The 17,468-nt window shown below is 45.8% G+C and overlaps 1 protein-coding gene across 4 annotated transcripts in view; it reads right to left on the bottom strand.

The window, feature by feature from the left end:
• LOC119973141 (inositol 1,4,5-trisphosphate receptor type 1) overlaps positions 1–17,468 on the bottom strand; it is a 624,311-nt gene that overhangs the window by 114,587 nt on the left and 492,256 nt on the right. For all 4 annotated transcript variants that reach the window (XM_038810748.1, XM_038810749.1, XM_038810750.1 and 1 more), the window contains 2 exons: positions 4,222–4,386; positions 3,397–3,592 (listed from right to left, as the gene is read on the bottom strand). In XM_038810748.1, the coding sequence (XP_038666676.1) occupies positions 3,397–3,592; positions 4,222–4,386 (361 nt within the window). The remainder of the gene's footprint in view (positions 1–3,396; positions 3,593–4,221; positions 4,387–17,468) is intronic.

Here is a 17,468-nt window from a genome sequence, read left to right as displayed (position 1 = left end):
CGTGGGGTGGACTGGGGTGGGCACAGTAAGAAGTCGTACAACACCAGGTTAAAGTCCAACATGTTTGTTTCAAATCTCTAGGTCTGAAGAAGGAGCTGTGCTCCGAAAGCTAGTGATTCCAAACAAACCTGTTGGACTTTAATTTGATGTTGTAAGGCTTCTTACTGTTTTAGAGAAGCCATTGTGATTTCTTCACTTACTACTTTGTAATATACATGCATAGGATACCCAGCATTGAGTAACAAGTGTGATTATCCTTTTGGCTACAGCAAATAATCAGAAAGTGAACCCAAGATTTGTTAGATGCAGTTGGATTATCCCCAAAAGCATTGAAGACCTTTCACTGGCAAAATCACTTCATATTAGGGCACACTAATCATCTCATCTTTCATGCAGTCTCCCAGTATCTATGGTGCAACAGTACATGCGGTTGTTAAAAAATGGTAATCCAAGTTAACTGGAGATTGGTGGCTGAAATGGATTGAAAGAGCCATTAATAAGATATGCATCAACAGCTTCCCCGGGGTTTTTTAAACCTTTTCCCTGGTTTTGTTTTTTATTTGATTCCTCTTAGGTGGTCAGGAGCTTTTACATCAATTGTTGCAGCATGCCACTTCCTTTGTGACCTACGCAATAGTCGCATAACGGAATTCCCCCTGTGAATTCCATACACTTGCTTTATTGAGGAAGGGGAGGAGACAAAGGGACGGAGGAGGACACAGCAAGCAGTAATGTTACACCAGAGGGGGGACTGTAGGCACCTTGTCATTATTCTAGCCTAAAACAAGCAGAGGTCTGCTTTCCTGGAATTGTCTCAAGAATGAGATGGAGAGAGCAAGGAAGGAAGGAGGAAAGGAAGGAAGGAGGAAAGGGAGGAAAAGAGGGAGGGAGGAGGAAAGGAAGGAAAATGAGGGAGGGAGGGAAAAGAGGGAGAGAACAGAAAGAGGGGAGGGAAGGAATGGAAAGAGGGAGGGAGGGAAAGAGGGAAGGAGGGAAAGAGGGAGGGAGGGAGGAAGGGAGGGAAAAGAGGAAGGAGAAAAAGGGAGGGTGGGAGGAAAGGAAAATAGGGAGGGATGGAGGGAAGGAAAAGAGGGAGGGAAGGAAGAAAAAGTGGGAGCGAGGGAACGGAAAGAGAGGAGGGAAGGAAACGAAATAGGGAGGGAGAGAAGGAAAGGAAAGTGGAGGGGAGGGGGGAAAAATGGGAAGGATGGAGGGGCACAGAATGTGGGCAAAACACCAGGGAGGGTGGTAGGAGACTCTGGGACGTGGGGAAGACCCGACAAGTAACATCCCCAATATGTGCAGCTGTAATCCTTTCTGGTCCAAAACTCAGCCATATGTTCAGTATTTAAAAAAAAAATTTAAAGAACCCAATAATTTTTTCCAATTAAGGGGCAATTTAGCATGGTCAATCCACCAACCCTGCATATCTTTGGGCTGTGGGGTTGAGACCCACAGAGACGGGGAGAATGTGCAAACTCCACACATTCGGTGACCCGGGGCTGGGATCGAACCGGGGTCCTCAGCACTGTAGACTGCAGTGCTAACCACTGCGCCACCATGCTGCCCCCTTAAAACTGGATGTAACAGATCAAAACAAACCATTTCAATGCATCTCCCCTATGAAATCCATTTCTCATTTTAAACACCCCGATTATCTATCTCAACCTTCCAAACTCAGGGTATGCAAGCCAACTTTATGCAACATGTGCTGAGAATTTTATGCCCTGCAATCAATTTGGTGAATCTGTTGCTATAACCTCTCTAGGCAAAATCTATCCTTCCCGAGGTAAGCAGATGAGATCTGATCGAAGCTCTGTAGAGCTGAAGCACAATTGCCTCTGGTTTTTATTTAAGTACTGCTGAGATAAAGGCCAATATTCCATTTGCCTTTTTGATAAATTTCTGTCGCTTTTAGTTCAGTGTGTACCTGGACATGCAAATCCCTTTTCACCTCGATAGTTACTAATCTCTCACCATTAAGAGAGACAAGCTTTGAGAACACCAAGAGTGAGGAAACTGCTGAAATAAATATATTTTTTAAACCTGAACGCGACGTGTTGGGAAAAAGCTCTGTACAATAAGTATGCTTGTTTGATGAAAACATGATAATGACGCTTTGCTACTGGTAAAGCTTTTCCATCAACTTTCAAGTGCAGAAATAACATATGAAGTTTCAGTATGAGTTGATCTTGATGTGGCACTTTTTGTCACATCCCTTCAACATGGCACTCTATATTAACGCACACTATATTAACACGAGGCAAACGTGACTGCTATTTTTATTGGCATCGCAGGAGGCGATGGACTGCGCCCAGGGTGTCTGTCACTTCGTATTGAACATAGTCTGTTGTTGCTGTAGAAGCCAATTGGCAAGTGGCAATCTCTTCTACATTTGGGCCAAGGTCAACTGACCTTTTGTCCTTCTGGCAGGGTCTCTTTTAAGTCATCTGTTTATTTCTTTGGTCCTCTGCTTTTTCCACACCCCTCTGGTTTGCTGGTCTCCAGGCACTGTGGTCAGCAGTGAGAACTCCCCATTTATCAACTCTGAACCCGGTCCATTTGAGATCCCGCTTGCAGGCATTCTTGCATCGCAGACGTTGGTGACCTGTTGGCTAAGTGCTGATATTAAGCTCACTGAACAGCATGTCTTTGGAGATCCAGCCTTCATCCATTCCGTTGGATTGGCTGACCTAGCCAATGGAATTGCCGTTGTGTGAAACTCATTATGTTGTGTACTTAAGACATCTAGATATTACTTGAGTGCAGAAGGAAAAAATCTCTGAAAATAAAGACCAACCTTTGGACAAAATATATTTCAAGTTCTTCCCATGAAAACGAATCAGACTTACCCCACCTACACATATCAAACATAGGGCAGTGCGGTAGCACAAGTGGATAGCACTGTGGCTTCACAGCGCCAGGATCCCAGGTTCGATTCCCCGCTCGGTCACTGTCTGTGCGGAGTCTGCACGTTCTCCCCGTGTCTGCGTGGGTTTCCTCCGGGTGCTCCGGTTAACTCCCACAGTCGAAGGACGTGCAGGCTAGGAGGATTGGCCATGATAAAGTGCCCTTAGTGACTAAACAAGGTTCGATGGGGTTATTGGGTTACGGGGATACAGTGGAAGTGAGGGTTTAAGTGGGTCGGAGCAAACTCAATGGGCCGAATGGCCTCCTTCTGCACTGTATGTTCTATAGTGCTCTTTTGTTACGCTTATACTACAATGAATCCATGCTGATTGGTGAGTGGGTGGAAAGTACAAAATAGGGAATTCACTGTGGAAACTCACAGGAATGGAATAGTTTGAAAATAGAGATTACCCTATTCAATGCCTCACAAGTCCTCAAAGAAATATGTACTTCAACCACAAGCCCTACTTAATATGTTGATTTTACCTGCCCAGTAGGTTTTGTTTGGCACCTTATCCACTGCCAGGATGAAGTCATCTTTGAAAAACAAAAAGCCAACTATGGAAAACAGGTAGACTAAAATAAGAGCTAGCACAGCTGTCAGTATGATGGAGCGGCCATTTCGAGTGACACTCTTGATGACATTCAGCAATGTCTCTTCTCTGTATACCAGATCAAAAAGCTGAAAAATAAACAGAGAGGGATCAGCCCTTTACCTTCATGAAAAGTAAAGTTCAAGAAATCTAACCTGCTGGACGCGGCTAATCTATCTCGAGTAAATGCACTTTAGTATATTGCTTCAAGCTTCGGAATTGTATAGGATAACATAAATATTTCCTGTAGTAAAGATATACTCACTTCAAATATATAAAGTCATACACATAAAATGCAAACTTTTATTAAATCTATAATGATGACTGTCATGTGTAAAACAATTGTACTATTAGGTTAAACAGAGTTTTGCGATTCCCATCCCCCACTCCCATTAGATCTTTTATGTTGCTATGTAGGGTAAGAAAAAGAGCAAATGACTGTCAGGACAATGGTGAGACAGGGAAATGTGACGAATTTCATAGCTCTTTCAAGGGGTTGGTTCAGGAATGGTGGGCTGAATGGCCTCCTTCTCTGCTCTTATGATTCTATGCCCTGTTTCTGGTGACAATGTTATTCAACTCACTACCTGATCTTCCTCAACTCTGAATATAAAGACAATTCACTTTTCTGTATATCCTTCCCACTCCTGGTAGTTTGGCCTAGTTCGAAGCTCAAATGTTTGAAGCAAAATTGGATCAATTTCCTCCAGATACATACCAGCAGACTATAGAAGAATTCATGGGCAAATAGTCCCATGACAGATATTAGTGTGTATGCTAGATGATAAAGAAACTCCACATCCAGGACCATTGCCATGTAACCTCTGGTGAAAGTTCCTCTGTTTCCCACAAAACTCGTCAGGAATATTACCTTATTGCCAACCTGTTAGGAAGCAGAAGACAAAATAACTGTTCAGTCTTTCAATATCAACAGACATAAAGCCAGATTATTTTAAGCATTAGCTTTACAGTAAGTAATCAAAATTTCTATAAAAAGCTTCTTTCCCCCTCTACGTGTTTCATTTTAAATGAAATGCAGAATCTGCGAACTGTGGCTTTTATATATCCTTTAACAGCTTGCCTCGATGGGGCAAATCTCCCTTTAAATAGTCAAAACAACCAACAGGATCAGATTTGGTTCAACTTGAATGGCTATGCAAATTCACACAACCCAGCTAAGTGACTACATTACCATGCAAACTCAAATTCTATTTTCACATGGTTGCGATTACTTTGTGAAAAGGAATATCCAGGAAAGAGCTGTGGATTCTGAGGTTTGAACCTACATAGTCACCATGGGATTTAATCTAAGCAGTGAAAAACGACAGTGCATTGAGTATCAAATTCCTCCCCCCCCCCCCCACCACCCTCTTTAAAGAATGTCCAATGAACAAAAAAAATGTTTAAAAACGGCAAGGTGTCAACACTTAGGACAGACATTCTAGGGTTATGTCCGGTGGTAATATGCAAGGCCTCCTCGTATTTCCGTGCTTTGGAGCAGTTAATCTCTGATGCACACAACTAAATGTGTTCTGTTGGTCACCTGGTGGCCTTGGCAGAAATTGGGACAGTGGTGCAGGTGTTAAAGTCAGAGCCGAGTGAGGGGGCGGACACAGCCTCGAACAATAATTCTAGTAGGTCGCAAGCTCAGCAGTTTGACTGGTATAATGGGTCTCAGTAACCAATCATCCTGGCTTCCCACCTCTGATTTCTAACTTACGACTTTCCACGCTAGGTTTTCGGGTGAGGGCCAAATTCAGTGGAGTAGTATTATTGTCTCACTATCAACACAGGCAATTTAGGTTTACAATTTCAAAATGGCTACTTAGACACAGGACTAGAACGCAGCAGAAAGGGTGACACCTTAAAAAATGGGGACTGTAACATCATAACCTAGAACTTTTCAGGTCCACCAATACTGACAACCGATCTCCTGGTAGTTAGACTATAAACCACTAACTTTGTGTGACCTGCAGAAGTCAATCTCTTTGAGAGAATCCTGAAAACCTCTTTACACGTGACTCACACTGTTGAACTTTTTAACTAGACTTCAGAAGTGAAGGAGTCTACTTCATCAGGCTCGAAACAGTGTGTTTTCTCGAACAAGCCAATCATATGTATTATGAACTATACTTTTGCTTATAAACTGTAAAGGTACACTGTTATCTTCAACTATATCTCCCTTGCGTGTTCATGTGTGTGAGACTGTGAGTGAGTGCCGCAGCGTTTGAATTGGGGGGGGGTGGGGGAGCGAGTGGGTGATAAACCATTCTCCTTATTTAAACTCACTAAAAGCTTGTTGCTGGATATTTAAATTGTCTGTTCACTCAGGGTTAAAAGACACCCACACCTTCTTTCCAAGGCTTTATTGAATATGGGCAGTGGGGACGGGAACAGGAATTTCAGTTCTTCTCTAGCAGCCTGTCGATAACAGATTGCAAATCTAATTCTGTAATTAAACATAAAAATGTGTAAAGATTGGCTCCTGTGTATCCTTCACCGACTGGCTTTCTGGCATAGAACAAATGAAACCACAACAACCCCATTGTATCGTTGTTTGACTTCCTGTTTACTTGAAGGGATTCGGAGGGAACACTGGATTGAAAATCCCGTATAATGAAATGCTTCACCCTTTTGAATGCTCCTCTGTAATCAACATCCTGCGGACAATATTGATGAACAAGAAAATTTACTCAATGCTTTTTCAATATGATATTCACAGTTAATTTGTGCAAAAGTGGGTTCAAGTGCATGTTTTAACGAAACAGCACAACAATAATGTTAGAGACTGAAGAAGAATAGAAAACCGGGTTTTGAAAAGAATGCATACAAAGGTTGGAACATTTGAAACAATTTGTCCAGTTTTCTTTACAGTTACAAAACAGATAAACCTCATGACAGATTAATAATTTGATGCTCCACAATTTGCAACTGAGTGTGTATCATGGGTTGTGCGTAATGCTTCGCTTTCACTCAGCGCTGATTCGGAGCACAATGAACACTGAACAAAAAAACAAATAACATCCACAATTCATTTAAGTAATAGATTGTTTTTCTTTAAAAAGCAACGTCAGCCAGTCAGGATCATGCAGCAAATTCAGGTGGCTATTTTGTTCATTTGCGATCCTAGAGCATTTTGCATGATTTTCTTATTCCTGAAAAGGCAGCCACTGAAAAATTATCAGCATCAAACTACATTGGAAATCATCTGGTGATGCACAGCTAAAAAGCTATTTCCACAGTTTGTTAAAATTGAACTAGACTGAAAAAATTACCACAATACATCCTAAAACCTCTTTGACCACTTTTGGTCCTCTGACGTAAACATCTCCCTCTGAGGCTCAGTAATGCTCAAGTGAAGTGGCTTGGGATATTTCACTACATTAAAAGTGCTATATAAATACAAATTGTTGTAAAATAAAGCCAACTTCAAATTAAGGTTGAGGGGAAAAACAGCGCTACACAGACTATCGATTTCCCAGCTATCAATGAGGAAGCCTCCTCGTTGGTGACCGACAAGAGAACCAATGGTACTCTTTGCTGCTGCCTCAAAATAATTCTGCCCCCCCCCCAAAATGTCTACAGCACAGAACAGGCCATATGACCAAACCGATATATGCCAGAGTTTATACTCCACATCAACCTCCTCCCACTCTTTTCCTTCCCTCCCTGCCCCCATATCCCTATCGTTTCATTTCCCTCATGAGCGCATCAAGTCCCACCAATTATATTCAACCACTCCACATGGCAGCGAGTTCTACCTTTGCACCATTCTCTGCACAAAAACACTCCTCCCAAATCTTTCAATTGATCTGTTGTTTTATATTTCTGTCCCCTTGATCTGAACACTCCAACAAGCTGAAACACGTTGGTCCACATCCAGTCTATTGAGCCATTTTATCAAAGACCTTTTTCAGGTCTCCTCTTAGTCTTCACTTTTACAGGATATAAGAGAAGCTTGTTCAATCAATTCTAGTAGCGTCCTCGTACAATTCTAGTAACACTTTGTTGCTGCACTCTTGGCAGTGCTTCAATAGACTGCTTATATTATTAGATATTAAAAGTAATAATTTGTTGTTGTCACACAGAGAATTGAGGCACACAGTGAGATATCAATAGTTTCTTTTGCAGTGCACACTAATTGCACATCTTGCCAAATATTTGATTTTGTGGGCACTGGTTTTACAATTTTTTTGGCAAAGTACCAATTTAGTTCCGGTCTGGTTGCTCAAAACCGGTGTATTAGGAGTTGAGAGCACGAGTAAAAGTCTCTATTAGTATCTTGGCGGCTAATGACTAACATAGCTGAATTACAGCAGTATGGTAGCATAGTGATTCCGTCTCCAGATGAATAATCCAGAGACCTGGACTAATATTTGGGGAAAGTTTCAAATCCTATCAAGGAAGCAGGAGAATTTGAATTCACCAAATCAAAACCAAGCCCGACATAAAAAGTGAGCACGAGTGATGGCAACCATGAAACTACTGAATATCGGCAGCCCGGTGGCACAGTGGTTAGCACTGCTGTCCCACGGCGCTGAGGACCCGGGTTCGATTCCGGCTCTGGGTCACTGTCCGTGTGGAGTTTGCACATTCCCCCAAAGTCGGCGTGGGTCTCACACCCACAACCCAAAGACGTGCAGCTTAGGTGGATTGGCCACGCTAAATTGCCCCATAATTGGAAATAAATAATTAGGTAGGCTAAATTTATAAAAACAAAGAATGTAATTGGCTCTTAACTGTCTACTGAAAGGTCCCATCAAACGGTTAGGGATGGGCAACAAAAGGCCAACAGAGTTGATGGGTTGAAGGGCCTCTTTTTGTGCTACAAAACTCAATGGCTCTGCCATTACTAACCTCCCGAGCAGCATCCTGTGAAATCATTAAAAAATTCCCCTCGAGATTGGAAGATGCAAAGCCAGGCATGGCATTGAGCCTCACTACTAAAGGTAGCTTCTGATGGTGTGGAGAGGATGATAAAAGGGTTGATTTTTCATGCACACTTTATAAAAACATTTTTTTAAATACAAGTTTAGAGTACCCAATTTTTTTCCCCAATTAAGGGGCAATTTAGCATCGCCAAACCACCTACCCTGCACATCTTTAGGTTGTGGGGGTGAAACCCACGCAAACACAGGAAGAATGTGCAAACTCCACACGGACAGTGACCCCGAGCCGGAATCGAACCTGGGACCTCAGCGCGTGAGGCAGCAGCGCTAACCACTGTGCCACCGTGCTGCCCACAAGTTTTCATGCACACTTATGCACAGTTCACTCCTTGCTCCAGCGTCACCATTACAGAAACTATGCAGCACAATAGGTAATGTGCATTGTTCTAAGACTTCAGTAGTCAATTGGCACACAGGAGAGAAAGCCAGGAGCAGCATGAATGGGGGAGGCGAGGGAAATATCAGTACGGATTTGACGGGTTCTTGGAAGAGCGCTGCTGCAAATTGGAAGGAGTGGAAGAGTGAGGCTGTGAACTCGGGTCTTGAGCGTCACAAATCTCACGAGATTCAACGGCTTTGTCCTGACATCAAGCGCAGGTGCTAGAAGCTTGTTTATTGTTAGTTTTGATGGCTTTTCGTCAGAACTGGAAGTAGTTAGAAATATTTAGAAATATATAGGTAGTAAGAGCCAGGGAAAAGGAGATAGGTTAGGACAAAGGAGAAAATGTCAGTGACAGGAAAGGCGGACAAACTGACAGAAGCGATATGGGGCAAAAAGAGACGTATTAGGACAAAAAAAAAAGAATCAAGGGATGGGTCCAGAGGAGTTGTTAATCATTAAAGACTGCCAAAGCAAAAATGGGATCAGTGATTTAAGAACTGAAATTGTTAAACCTAAGCTGTAAAGTAGGTTGGGGAAAGTTTTTGAAAAAAGCTAACCTCTCATTTTGTAAAATTTGACTTAGCTTTTTGGCAGTTTTGAGAAAGATGGACAGGAATCTTTGCAGTTTAACTTGTACATGAGCACGTGGGAAGTCAGGGGAGTGTCATATGACTGAACCTGTGACTTGATACAAACATTTTTTTTTAAATCGCAAGTCACCCATGTTTAATTTGGCGTTATCTTGTACCCTTATGTTATGCTACAGCCTTGATGGACTAATGAAGAACTATGTTATCCAGCTACTCCAGGGAATGCATTCACAATCTGTTTCTAATAGTGTCATTCTTTCCTTCCCCTCTGCAGCCAACTGCTTTTTGGCTGCTGTTTTTGAAACAATTATGCTGCTGGTCTTTTAAGGTGTTTAGAAGCCGAGCAGTTGAGGGCTACAAGTTAAATAGTTGTATTTGGTGGTGGTGGGGGGGGACAGGACATCTAATTTGGTAAGATGTGATCAATAAGATGTGATCAATTAAATAGAGAAGACAAGACAAGAGACCAAGGTAGCAATAAATTAATTGATGATCCAAGCTTGGCAGGAAGGGACAGAGTGTACACATTTAAGAGTGCATGGGCATACAAGGCTAGATATTATAAAAATAGCAAAAAGTCTGAATCAGAGGCTGTATATCTGAAAATCTGCAGCATTTATAACAAAACCGATGATTTGACAGCACAAACAGAAATAAATATGTTCTGGTAATCATTAGAGATATGGCTGTCGGATGTGAATATTCAAGGGTGCATGACATTTAGGAATGACAGGAAACTAGGAAAAGGTAGAGGGGTAGCTTGGTTAATTAAGGATGACATCGGGATGGAACTTCCGGTTGCGGCAATGAGCCGCACATTCGGGGGCTCTCACTCTGGCGGGGCTTTAGGACCTGGTTCCCCGAGATAGCGGGACTGTGGAGCGGCGAAAGGACGGCCACGGAGGTGCGGGCAGCGCTGAATGGAACCGCGGGAGGGCAGGAAGCAACGGAAACGGGAGAGGAAGGGACAAAGGCAAGGTGCAGGGGAAGCTGATCCGGGATCCAAGATGGCGGACCTGCGGACCTCGGACCCAGCAATCCAGCAAGCGCTGGAAAATATGCTGCAGGTCATAAAAGTAGCTTTGAGTCATTGAAGCGGGATAACTTGGACCCACTTCAGAAGGCAATGGATCAGCTGAACCAGAGGCTGGATGCCCAGGACGAAAAAGTTAAGGAGCTGGGAGAGGCGGTGGAGGAGCAGGCAGATGCGCAGACGATTGCGGCGCTAGAAGTCGACGGGTTGAAGGAGAGGCAGAGAAGACTGCTGGACAGAGTAGAGGAGTTGGAAAATAGAGCCCTCAGACAAAATTTGAGGATCATTGGCCTCCCGGAGGGGGCTGAGGGAGCTGATGCCACAGCGTTTGTGGCGGACCTGTTGATGCAGCTGATGGGGGCTGAAGCCTTTCCGCGACCGCCGGAGCTGGAGGGGGCACACCGAGTGCAGGCGAGACAGGTGCATCCGGGCCCCCCGTCCCGTCCGATGGTGATTGTGGAAAAGGAGCGGGTGCTGCAGTGGGCAAAGAGCGCCAAGAGCAGCACGTGGAATAATAGTGTTCTTTGCATCTACCAGGACCTAAGCCAGGAGGTGGCTAGGCGGCGAGCAGCCTTTAAACAAATTAAGGAGGTGTTGTTCAAGAAGCATGTGAAGTTTGGTCTGCTGTTCCCGGCCCGTCTTTGGGTTACGCATCAGGGTCAACACCACTACTTCTCCGAGCCCGAAGAAACGATGGACTTTGCGAGGGATCAGGGGCTGGTCCCGAAAAGAGGTCCCACGGATGCAAACTAGGGTCCGAGAACTACCGTTTGAAGGGACGCCGATTGTGCCTAGACTGTTGGTCAACTGTTTACTGTTGGAAAGGTGCCATGTGGGGTATTTGGGTTTTTTTTCCCTGTTTTTTTGTGGGGCAATTTTTGCCTGGGGTTGGGGTGGGGGGAGGGGAGTTCTCTCCCTCCCCCCCCCCCCCCCCCCCTCCCTCCCTCTCGTAGGATCTTTTTCCTGTTTTGTTTCTTTTATTTTATTTTCCTGGGTCTTTCTGCTGTGATGGGTACCTTTTGTTAGGCTCGCTGAGTGCACTGGAGCCGGTATTGCAACAAAGGGGTGGCCGGTCAGCAATGGGGATTAAAGACGTGGGTCGGGGGGCTTTCGTTTTATTTTGGTTTATGGTTTGTTAGGTTTGTTTCGGGTGGGGGTTGTAGGGGTAATGGGGTATTGCGGGGTTATCTTATTAATGCTCGGAAAGGGACGTGGGTTAACACTTTTCTGTGTACGCGGCGGGAACTGGATTGCACCTGGAGCAGTCTCGCGGGGCAGTTTGAGGTTTACATTTTGTTTGACCTTCCTGTGTTAGTGAGATTGCTCCAATGGGTTTGGGGGGGGGGGGGGGGAATGGTGTGCTGGGGAGTGGGGATGAGGTCGGGGAAATAATGGGAATGAGACAGGTGGACGCCGGAGTGATGAGTCACCAGGCTAGCAGATTGGCTAGTCAAGGGAGTCAGGTGGGGAGGGGGGAGAATACAGCCAATGGATGGCAGGGGTGGGGCTACCGGGGGATGTTGCTCGGGGGGGGGGGGGGGGGGGGGGGGGGGTGTGTGTGTTATTCTGCTGACGTGGGCGGGATCTGAAGTAGGTAATGGAAACGAGGTCGGGGGTGGAGGCGGCCAAGAGGCGAGTCAAGAGTGGTGCTGGTGAACATATATGCTCCGAACTGGGACGACGTGGACTTTATTAAAAGAGTGCTGGGGAAGATCCCGGACCCTGGACTCGCGTAGGCTGATAATGGGGGGGGGGGGGGGGACTTTAATACGGTTCTTGACCCGGGGCTGGACCGGTTGTGTCCCAGAACGGGTAAACTCCCAGCAATGGCAAGGGAGCTGAAAGGGTTCATGGAGCAAATGGGGGCAGTGGACCCATGCAGAGCCAGACAGCCGACAGGAAGGGGTTACTCGTTTTACTCATGTTCATAAAGTATACTCTAGGATTGATTTCTTTATCCTGAGCAGGGACTGTGTAGGGGAGGTAAAGAATATGGAATATTCGGCAATCACTATCTCGGACCATGCCCCGCACTGGGTGGACCTGCAGGTCGGAGGGGGCGAATTACCAACGCCCGCAATGGAGGTTAGACGTAGGATTGTTGTCGGAGGAGGGGATATGTGAGAGGTTTCGGATGTGTATGCAAAACTACTTGCAGGTGAACGATACGGGGGAGGTTTCAGCAGCGACCCTGTGGGAGGCGCTGAAGGCAGTAGGGATGGGGGAGCTGATCTCAATTCAGGCTCACAGGGTCAGGGCGGACAGAGCAGAAATGGACAGATTGGTTAGGGAAATGTATTGGATAGACGAGGAGCATGCGGGGTCCCCGGGGAAGGACCTACTCAGGGAGAGGCGGAGATTACAGGCGGAACTGGGGGCGTTATCAACGAGTAGGGCCGTGGAACAACTTAGGAAGGCGAGGGGAGTGGTGCATGAGCATGGGGAGAAGGCCAGCAGATTGCTAGCGCAACAACTCAGGAAGAGGGAGGCTGCCAGGGAAATAAGTAGAGTGATTGATGGGGAGGGGAGGCGAGTGGAGGACCCGGCAGGACTGAATAAGGTATTCAGCGACTTCTATAGTAAGCTGTATACTTCGGAGCCCCTGGAAGAGCCGGAGGAGATGAAAAGGTTCCTGGACGGGCTAGCATTCCCAAAAGTAGGCGGCAGACTAGTGGACGGGCTAGGGGCCCCGATTAGAGTGGAGGAGGTATTGGGGGGGCCTAAAGGCCATGCAGTCGGGGAAAGCCCCGGGGCCGGATGGATACCCAGTAGAGTTTCACAAGAAGTTCTCGGAGTTAGTGGGACCAGTCTTGACGAGGGTTTTTAAATGAGGCAAGGGACAGAGGGACCCTGCCGCTGACGATGTCGCAAGCCACCATCTCGCTGATATTGAAGTGGGACAAGGACCCGGAATCTTGCGGGTCATATAGGCCAATCTCCCTGATCAATGTAGACGCCAAGCTCCTGGCGATGAGAATTGAGGACTGCGTACCGGAGGTGATTGGGGACGATCAGACAGGGTTCGTGAAAGGCAGGCAGCTGACAGCTAACTTGAGAAGATTGCTTAATGTGATCATGATGCCCCCGACAGGCAAGGAGGTGGAGGTAGTGGTGGCAATGGACGCTGAGAAGGCCTTAGATCGGGTGGAGTGGGGCTATCTGTGGGAGGTGCTTGGACGGTTTGGGTTCGGGAGGGACTGGTGAATTGGGTCAGGCTATTGTACCAGGCCCCAAGAGCTAGCGTCAGGACGAACAGGGTAGTGTCAAATTATTTCAGACTACATCGCGAGACCAGACAGGAATGCCCACTCTCCCCTTTGCTGTTTGCGCTGGCCATAGAGCCGTTGGCGATTGCGTTGAGAGCTGCAAAGGGATGGAAGGGAATGGCCAGGGGCGGGATGGAACATAGGGTTTCTCTCTATGCGGACGACCTGCTCCTGTACGTGTCGGACCCTCTGGCCGGGATGGAACATATACTGAAAACACTGAGGAAGTTCGGCCGGTTTTCAGGGTACAAATTAAATATGGCCAAGAGTGAGATGTTTATGGTGCAGGCAAGGGGCCAGGAGAATAGACTGAAGGAGCTGCCATTTAGGCTGGTTGAGGAAAGTTTCCGGTACTTGGGGATACAGGTGGCACGAGGCTGGGGCAGGTTGCACAAGTTAAATTTGACCAGGGTGGTGGAACAAATGAAGAGGGAGTTTCGGAGATGGAATGCACTCCCGCTGTCACTGGCGAGGAGGGTGCAGACTGTACAGATGACAATCCTCCCTAGATTCATATTCATCTTCCAGTGCCTCCCGATCTTTATCCCACAGTCCTTCTTCAAAAGGACTGGCAAAATCATCATGCGCTTTCTCTGGGCGGGAAAATTCCCAAGGGTGAAGAAGGCGATGTTTGAGAGGAGCCGCAGCGAGGGAGGGCTGGCTTTGTCCAGTCTGATCAACTACTACTGGGCGGCTAACATAGCCATGATAAGGAAGTGGATGGTGGGTACGGGGTCTATTTTGGAGCGGGTGGAGGCGGCTTCATGCGGGGCACCAGTTTGGCAGCCCTGGTCACGGCTCCCCTACCGCTATCACCGGCCAGGTACTCCACCAGCCTGGTAGTGGGGGCGGCGCTGCGGATATGGGGCCTGTGGAGGAGGCATGTAGGGGAGGTGGGTGCGTCTGTCTGGGCTCCAATATGTGATAACCACCGATTTGCCACTGGGAGCATGGATGGGGGGTTTCGAACATGGTGGCGGGCGGGGGTGAGCGATATGTTCCTGGAGGGGAGCTTTGCGAGTTTGAGGGGCTTGGAGGAGAAATATGGTCTGGTAAGGGGAAATGATTTCAGGTACTTACAGATGCGGGACTTTGTCCGCAGACAGGTCCCATCCTTCCCACGCCTCCCGCCAATAGGGATCCAAGACAGAATAGTCTCTAGAGGAGTAGGAGGAGAGGGTAGAGTCTCAGATATTTATAAGGTGCTCATGAAGGGGGAAGAGTCCCAGACGGAGGAACTGAAACTCAAATGGGAGGAGGAGCTTGGCGGGGAGATGGAGGGCGGGCTGTGGGCAGAATCCCTGAGTAGAGTAAATTCGACCGTAACATGTGCCAGGCTCGGCCTGATTCAATTTAAGGTTGTTCACTGGGCCCACATGACGGTAGCTCGAATGAGCAAATTCTTTGGGGTAGAGGGTAAGTGCGCTAGATGCGGGGGAGGACCAGCAAACCACGTTCACATGTTTTGGGCATGTCCTAAGCTTAGGGATTTGCGGGGTTCATGTCCCGGGTGCTAAAAACAAGGGTGGTGATGGGTCCAGAGGTGGCAATCTTTGGGGTTTCAGAAGACCCGGGAGTCCAGGGTGAGAAAGAGGCTGATGTTCTGGCCTTTGCCCTGCGACGAATACTGCTGGTATAGAGGGACTCAAAACCCCCGAAGACCGAACTATGGCTTTCGGACATGTCTGGGTATGAAAAAAATAAAGTTCGCCTTGAGGGGATCTGTACTGGGGTTCGCCCGAAGGCAACCATTCATCGACTTCTTCGCGGGAGAGTGAACGTCAGCGGGGGGGGGGGGGGGGGGGGGGGGGGGGGGGGGAGATTAGTGTAGAGTAGGAGGGATAGATAGGCGGGTAGTGTCGATGGGAGAGGAGCGAGCTTGTGCAGTATAGTTTGATTGAAGTATTGATTTTACGTTGATGTTTGCACATTTTTGCCTTTTTTGATTTTTTTTTGTTGTTATCTGTAACTGTTTACAATGCCGAAAAATACCTCAATAAAATTGTTTGATAAAAAAAAGATGACATTGGCACAATGGAGAGAAGAGATACCCTTCGTCCTGGAGATCAAGATTTCAAATCAGTAAAGATATGAAGTTACTTTTAGAAGTGGTTTACAGTAACTACACTGTTGGTTGGGGAAATAGGGAAAAGAAAATGGGAGATTGTGTGAAAGGCACGGCGAATCATGACTGATTTTAATCTACAAACAGACTGGATGAATCAGATTGGCAAAGGTGATCAAGATGTTGAATTCATAAGAGTGTTTTTAGTTCAGTTTCTCAGAGCAGCACGTTCAAAGTCAACCAGAGACCAAGACCAGAGTTTTCTAGCTCTAGTTATAAGACCTGATTGATTAATTAATAATAATCTTTGTTAGTAACACAAGTAGGCTTACATTACCACTGCAATGAAGTTCCTGTAAAAATTAGTGAATTAATTAGTGAAGACGCCCCTAGGTAACAGTGATCATATGATTGAATGTCACATTCAGTTTGAGCAGGAGAAAAGTGGATCGAAGACCAGTGTTTTAAACTTAAATAAGGGTAATTATGAGGGAATGAAGACAGAGCTGAGAGTTGACTGGGAAATCAGATTAAGGGATAGTTTAGTGGAGATGCAGTGGCAGGCATTTAAGGAGATATTTTATAATACTGAGAAAAGATACATTCCAATGAGAAAGAAAGATGCCAAGGGAAGTACGTACCATCCATGGCTAAGAAAGCAAGTAAAGGACAGTATGAAATTGAAAGGAAAAACATACAATTCCGCAAAGATTGTAGTTGCTTGGACAGAATATTTAGGACAGCAAAGTGCGTCTAAAAGATTCATAAGGAGGGAGAAGTTAGGGAACAAGAGAAAATTAGCCTGACTTATAATAATAGGTATTTGAATTTATACAAGTATTTGAAAAAGGAAATGGGAAGTAAAGAGAGGGTTGATCCTCTAGAGTCTGGGAATTAATAATGAAAAATAAGGAAGTAGTAGATGAATTGAACAGATATTTTGCATGTCTTCACTGTAGAGCTACAAATAGCATTCCAGAAATGTGTGTGAATCAGGAGGTTAAAGGGAGGGAGGAACGTAAAACAATTACAATCATCAGGGAAAGGGCAGTGAGAAATTATTGGAAATAAAAGCTACAAATCACCAGTTCCTGATGGATTTCATCCTAAGGTCTGAAAAGAAATGGCGGCTGAGATAGTAGATGCATTGGTTTTAATGTAAAATTCACTAGATTCGGAAAGGTCCCAACAGATTGGAAAAATAGCAAACCTAGCTCCTCTGCTAAAAAAAGAGGGAGGCAGAAACTAGGAAATGGCAGACCAGTTAGTTTAACATCTGCCATAGAGCAAATGTTGGAGTGTATTATTTAAGTAGTTACAGCAGGGCACTTGGAAAATCTCAGTACAATCAGGCAGCGTTAAATAGTTTTTTGATAGGGAAATAGTGTTTGGCAAATTTATTACAGTTCTTTGAGGAAATAACAAGCAACTTGGATAAAGGGAACCAGTGGATGTCCTTCAGTTTTCAGAAGGCATTTGACAACTTACCACATAAAATAAGAGCTCATGGTCTCAGAGGTAATGTATTAGCATGGATAGAGGATTCATTGGCCCACAGGTAATGGGAAAAGGCATAAACCAGTCATTTTCGAGGTGGCAAGATGTGATGAGCGGAGTGGCACAGGCATCAGTGCAGGAACCGTAACTATTTACAATTTCTATCAATGTCTTAGAAGAAGG

The sequence above is a fragment of the Scyliorhinus canicula genome, chromosome 11 (genome assembly GCF_902713615.1).
Source record: "Scyliorhinus canicula chromosome 11, sScyCan1.1, whole genome shotgun sequence".
In the NCBI taxonomy this organism is placed as follows: Eukaryota; Metazoa; Chordata; class Chondrichthyes; order Carcharhiniformes; family Scyliorhinidae; genus Scyliorhinus; species Scyliorhinus canicula.
The sequence above is the reverse complement of the archived record's forward strand: the minus strand, read 5'-3'. Positions and strand labels throughout refer to the sequence as shown.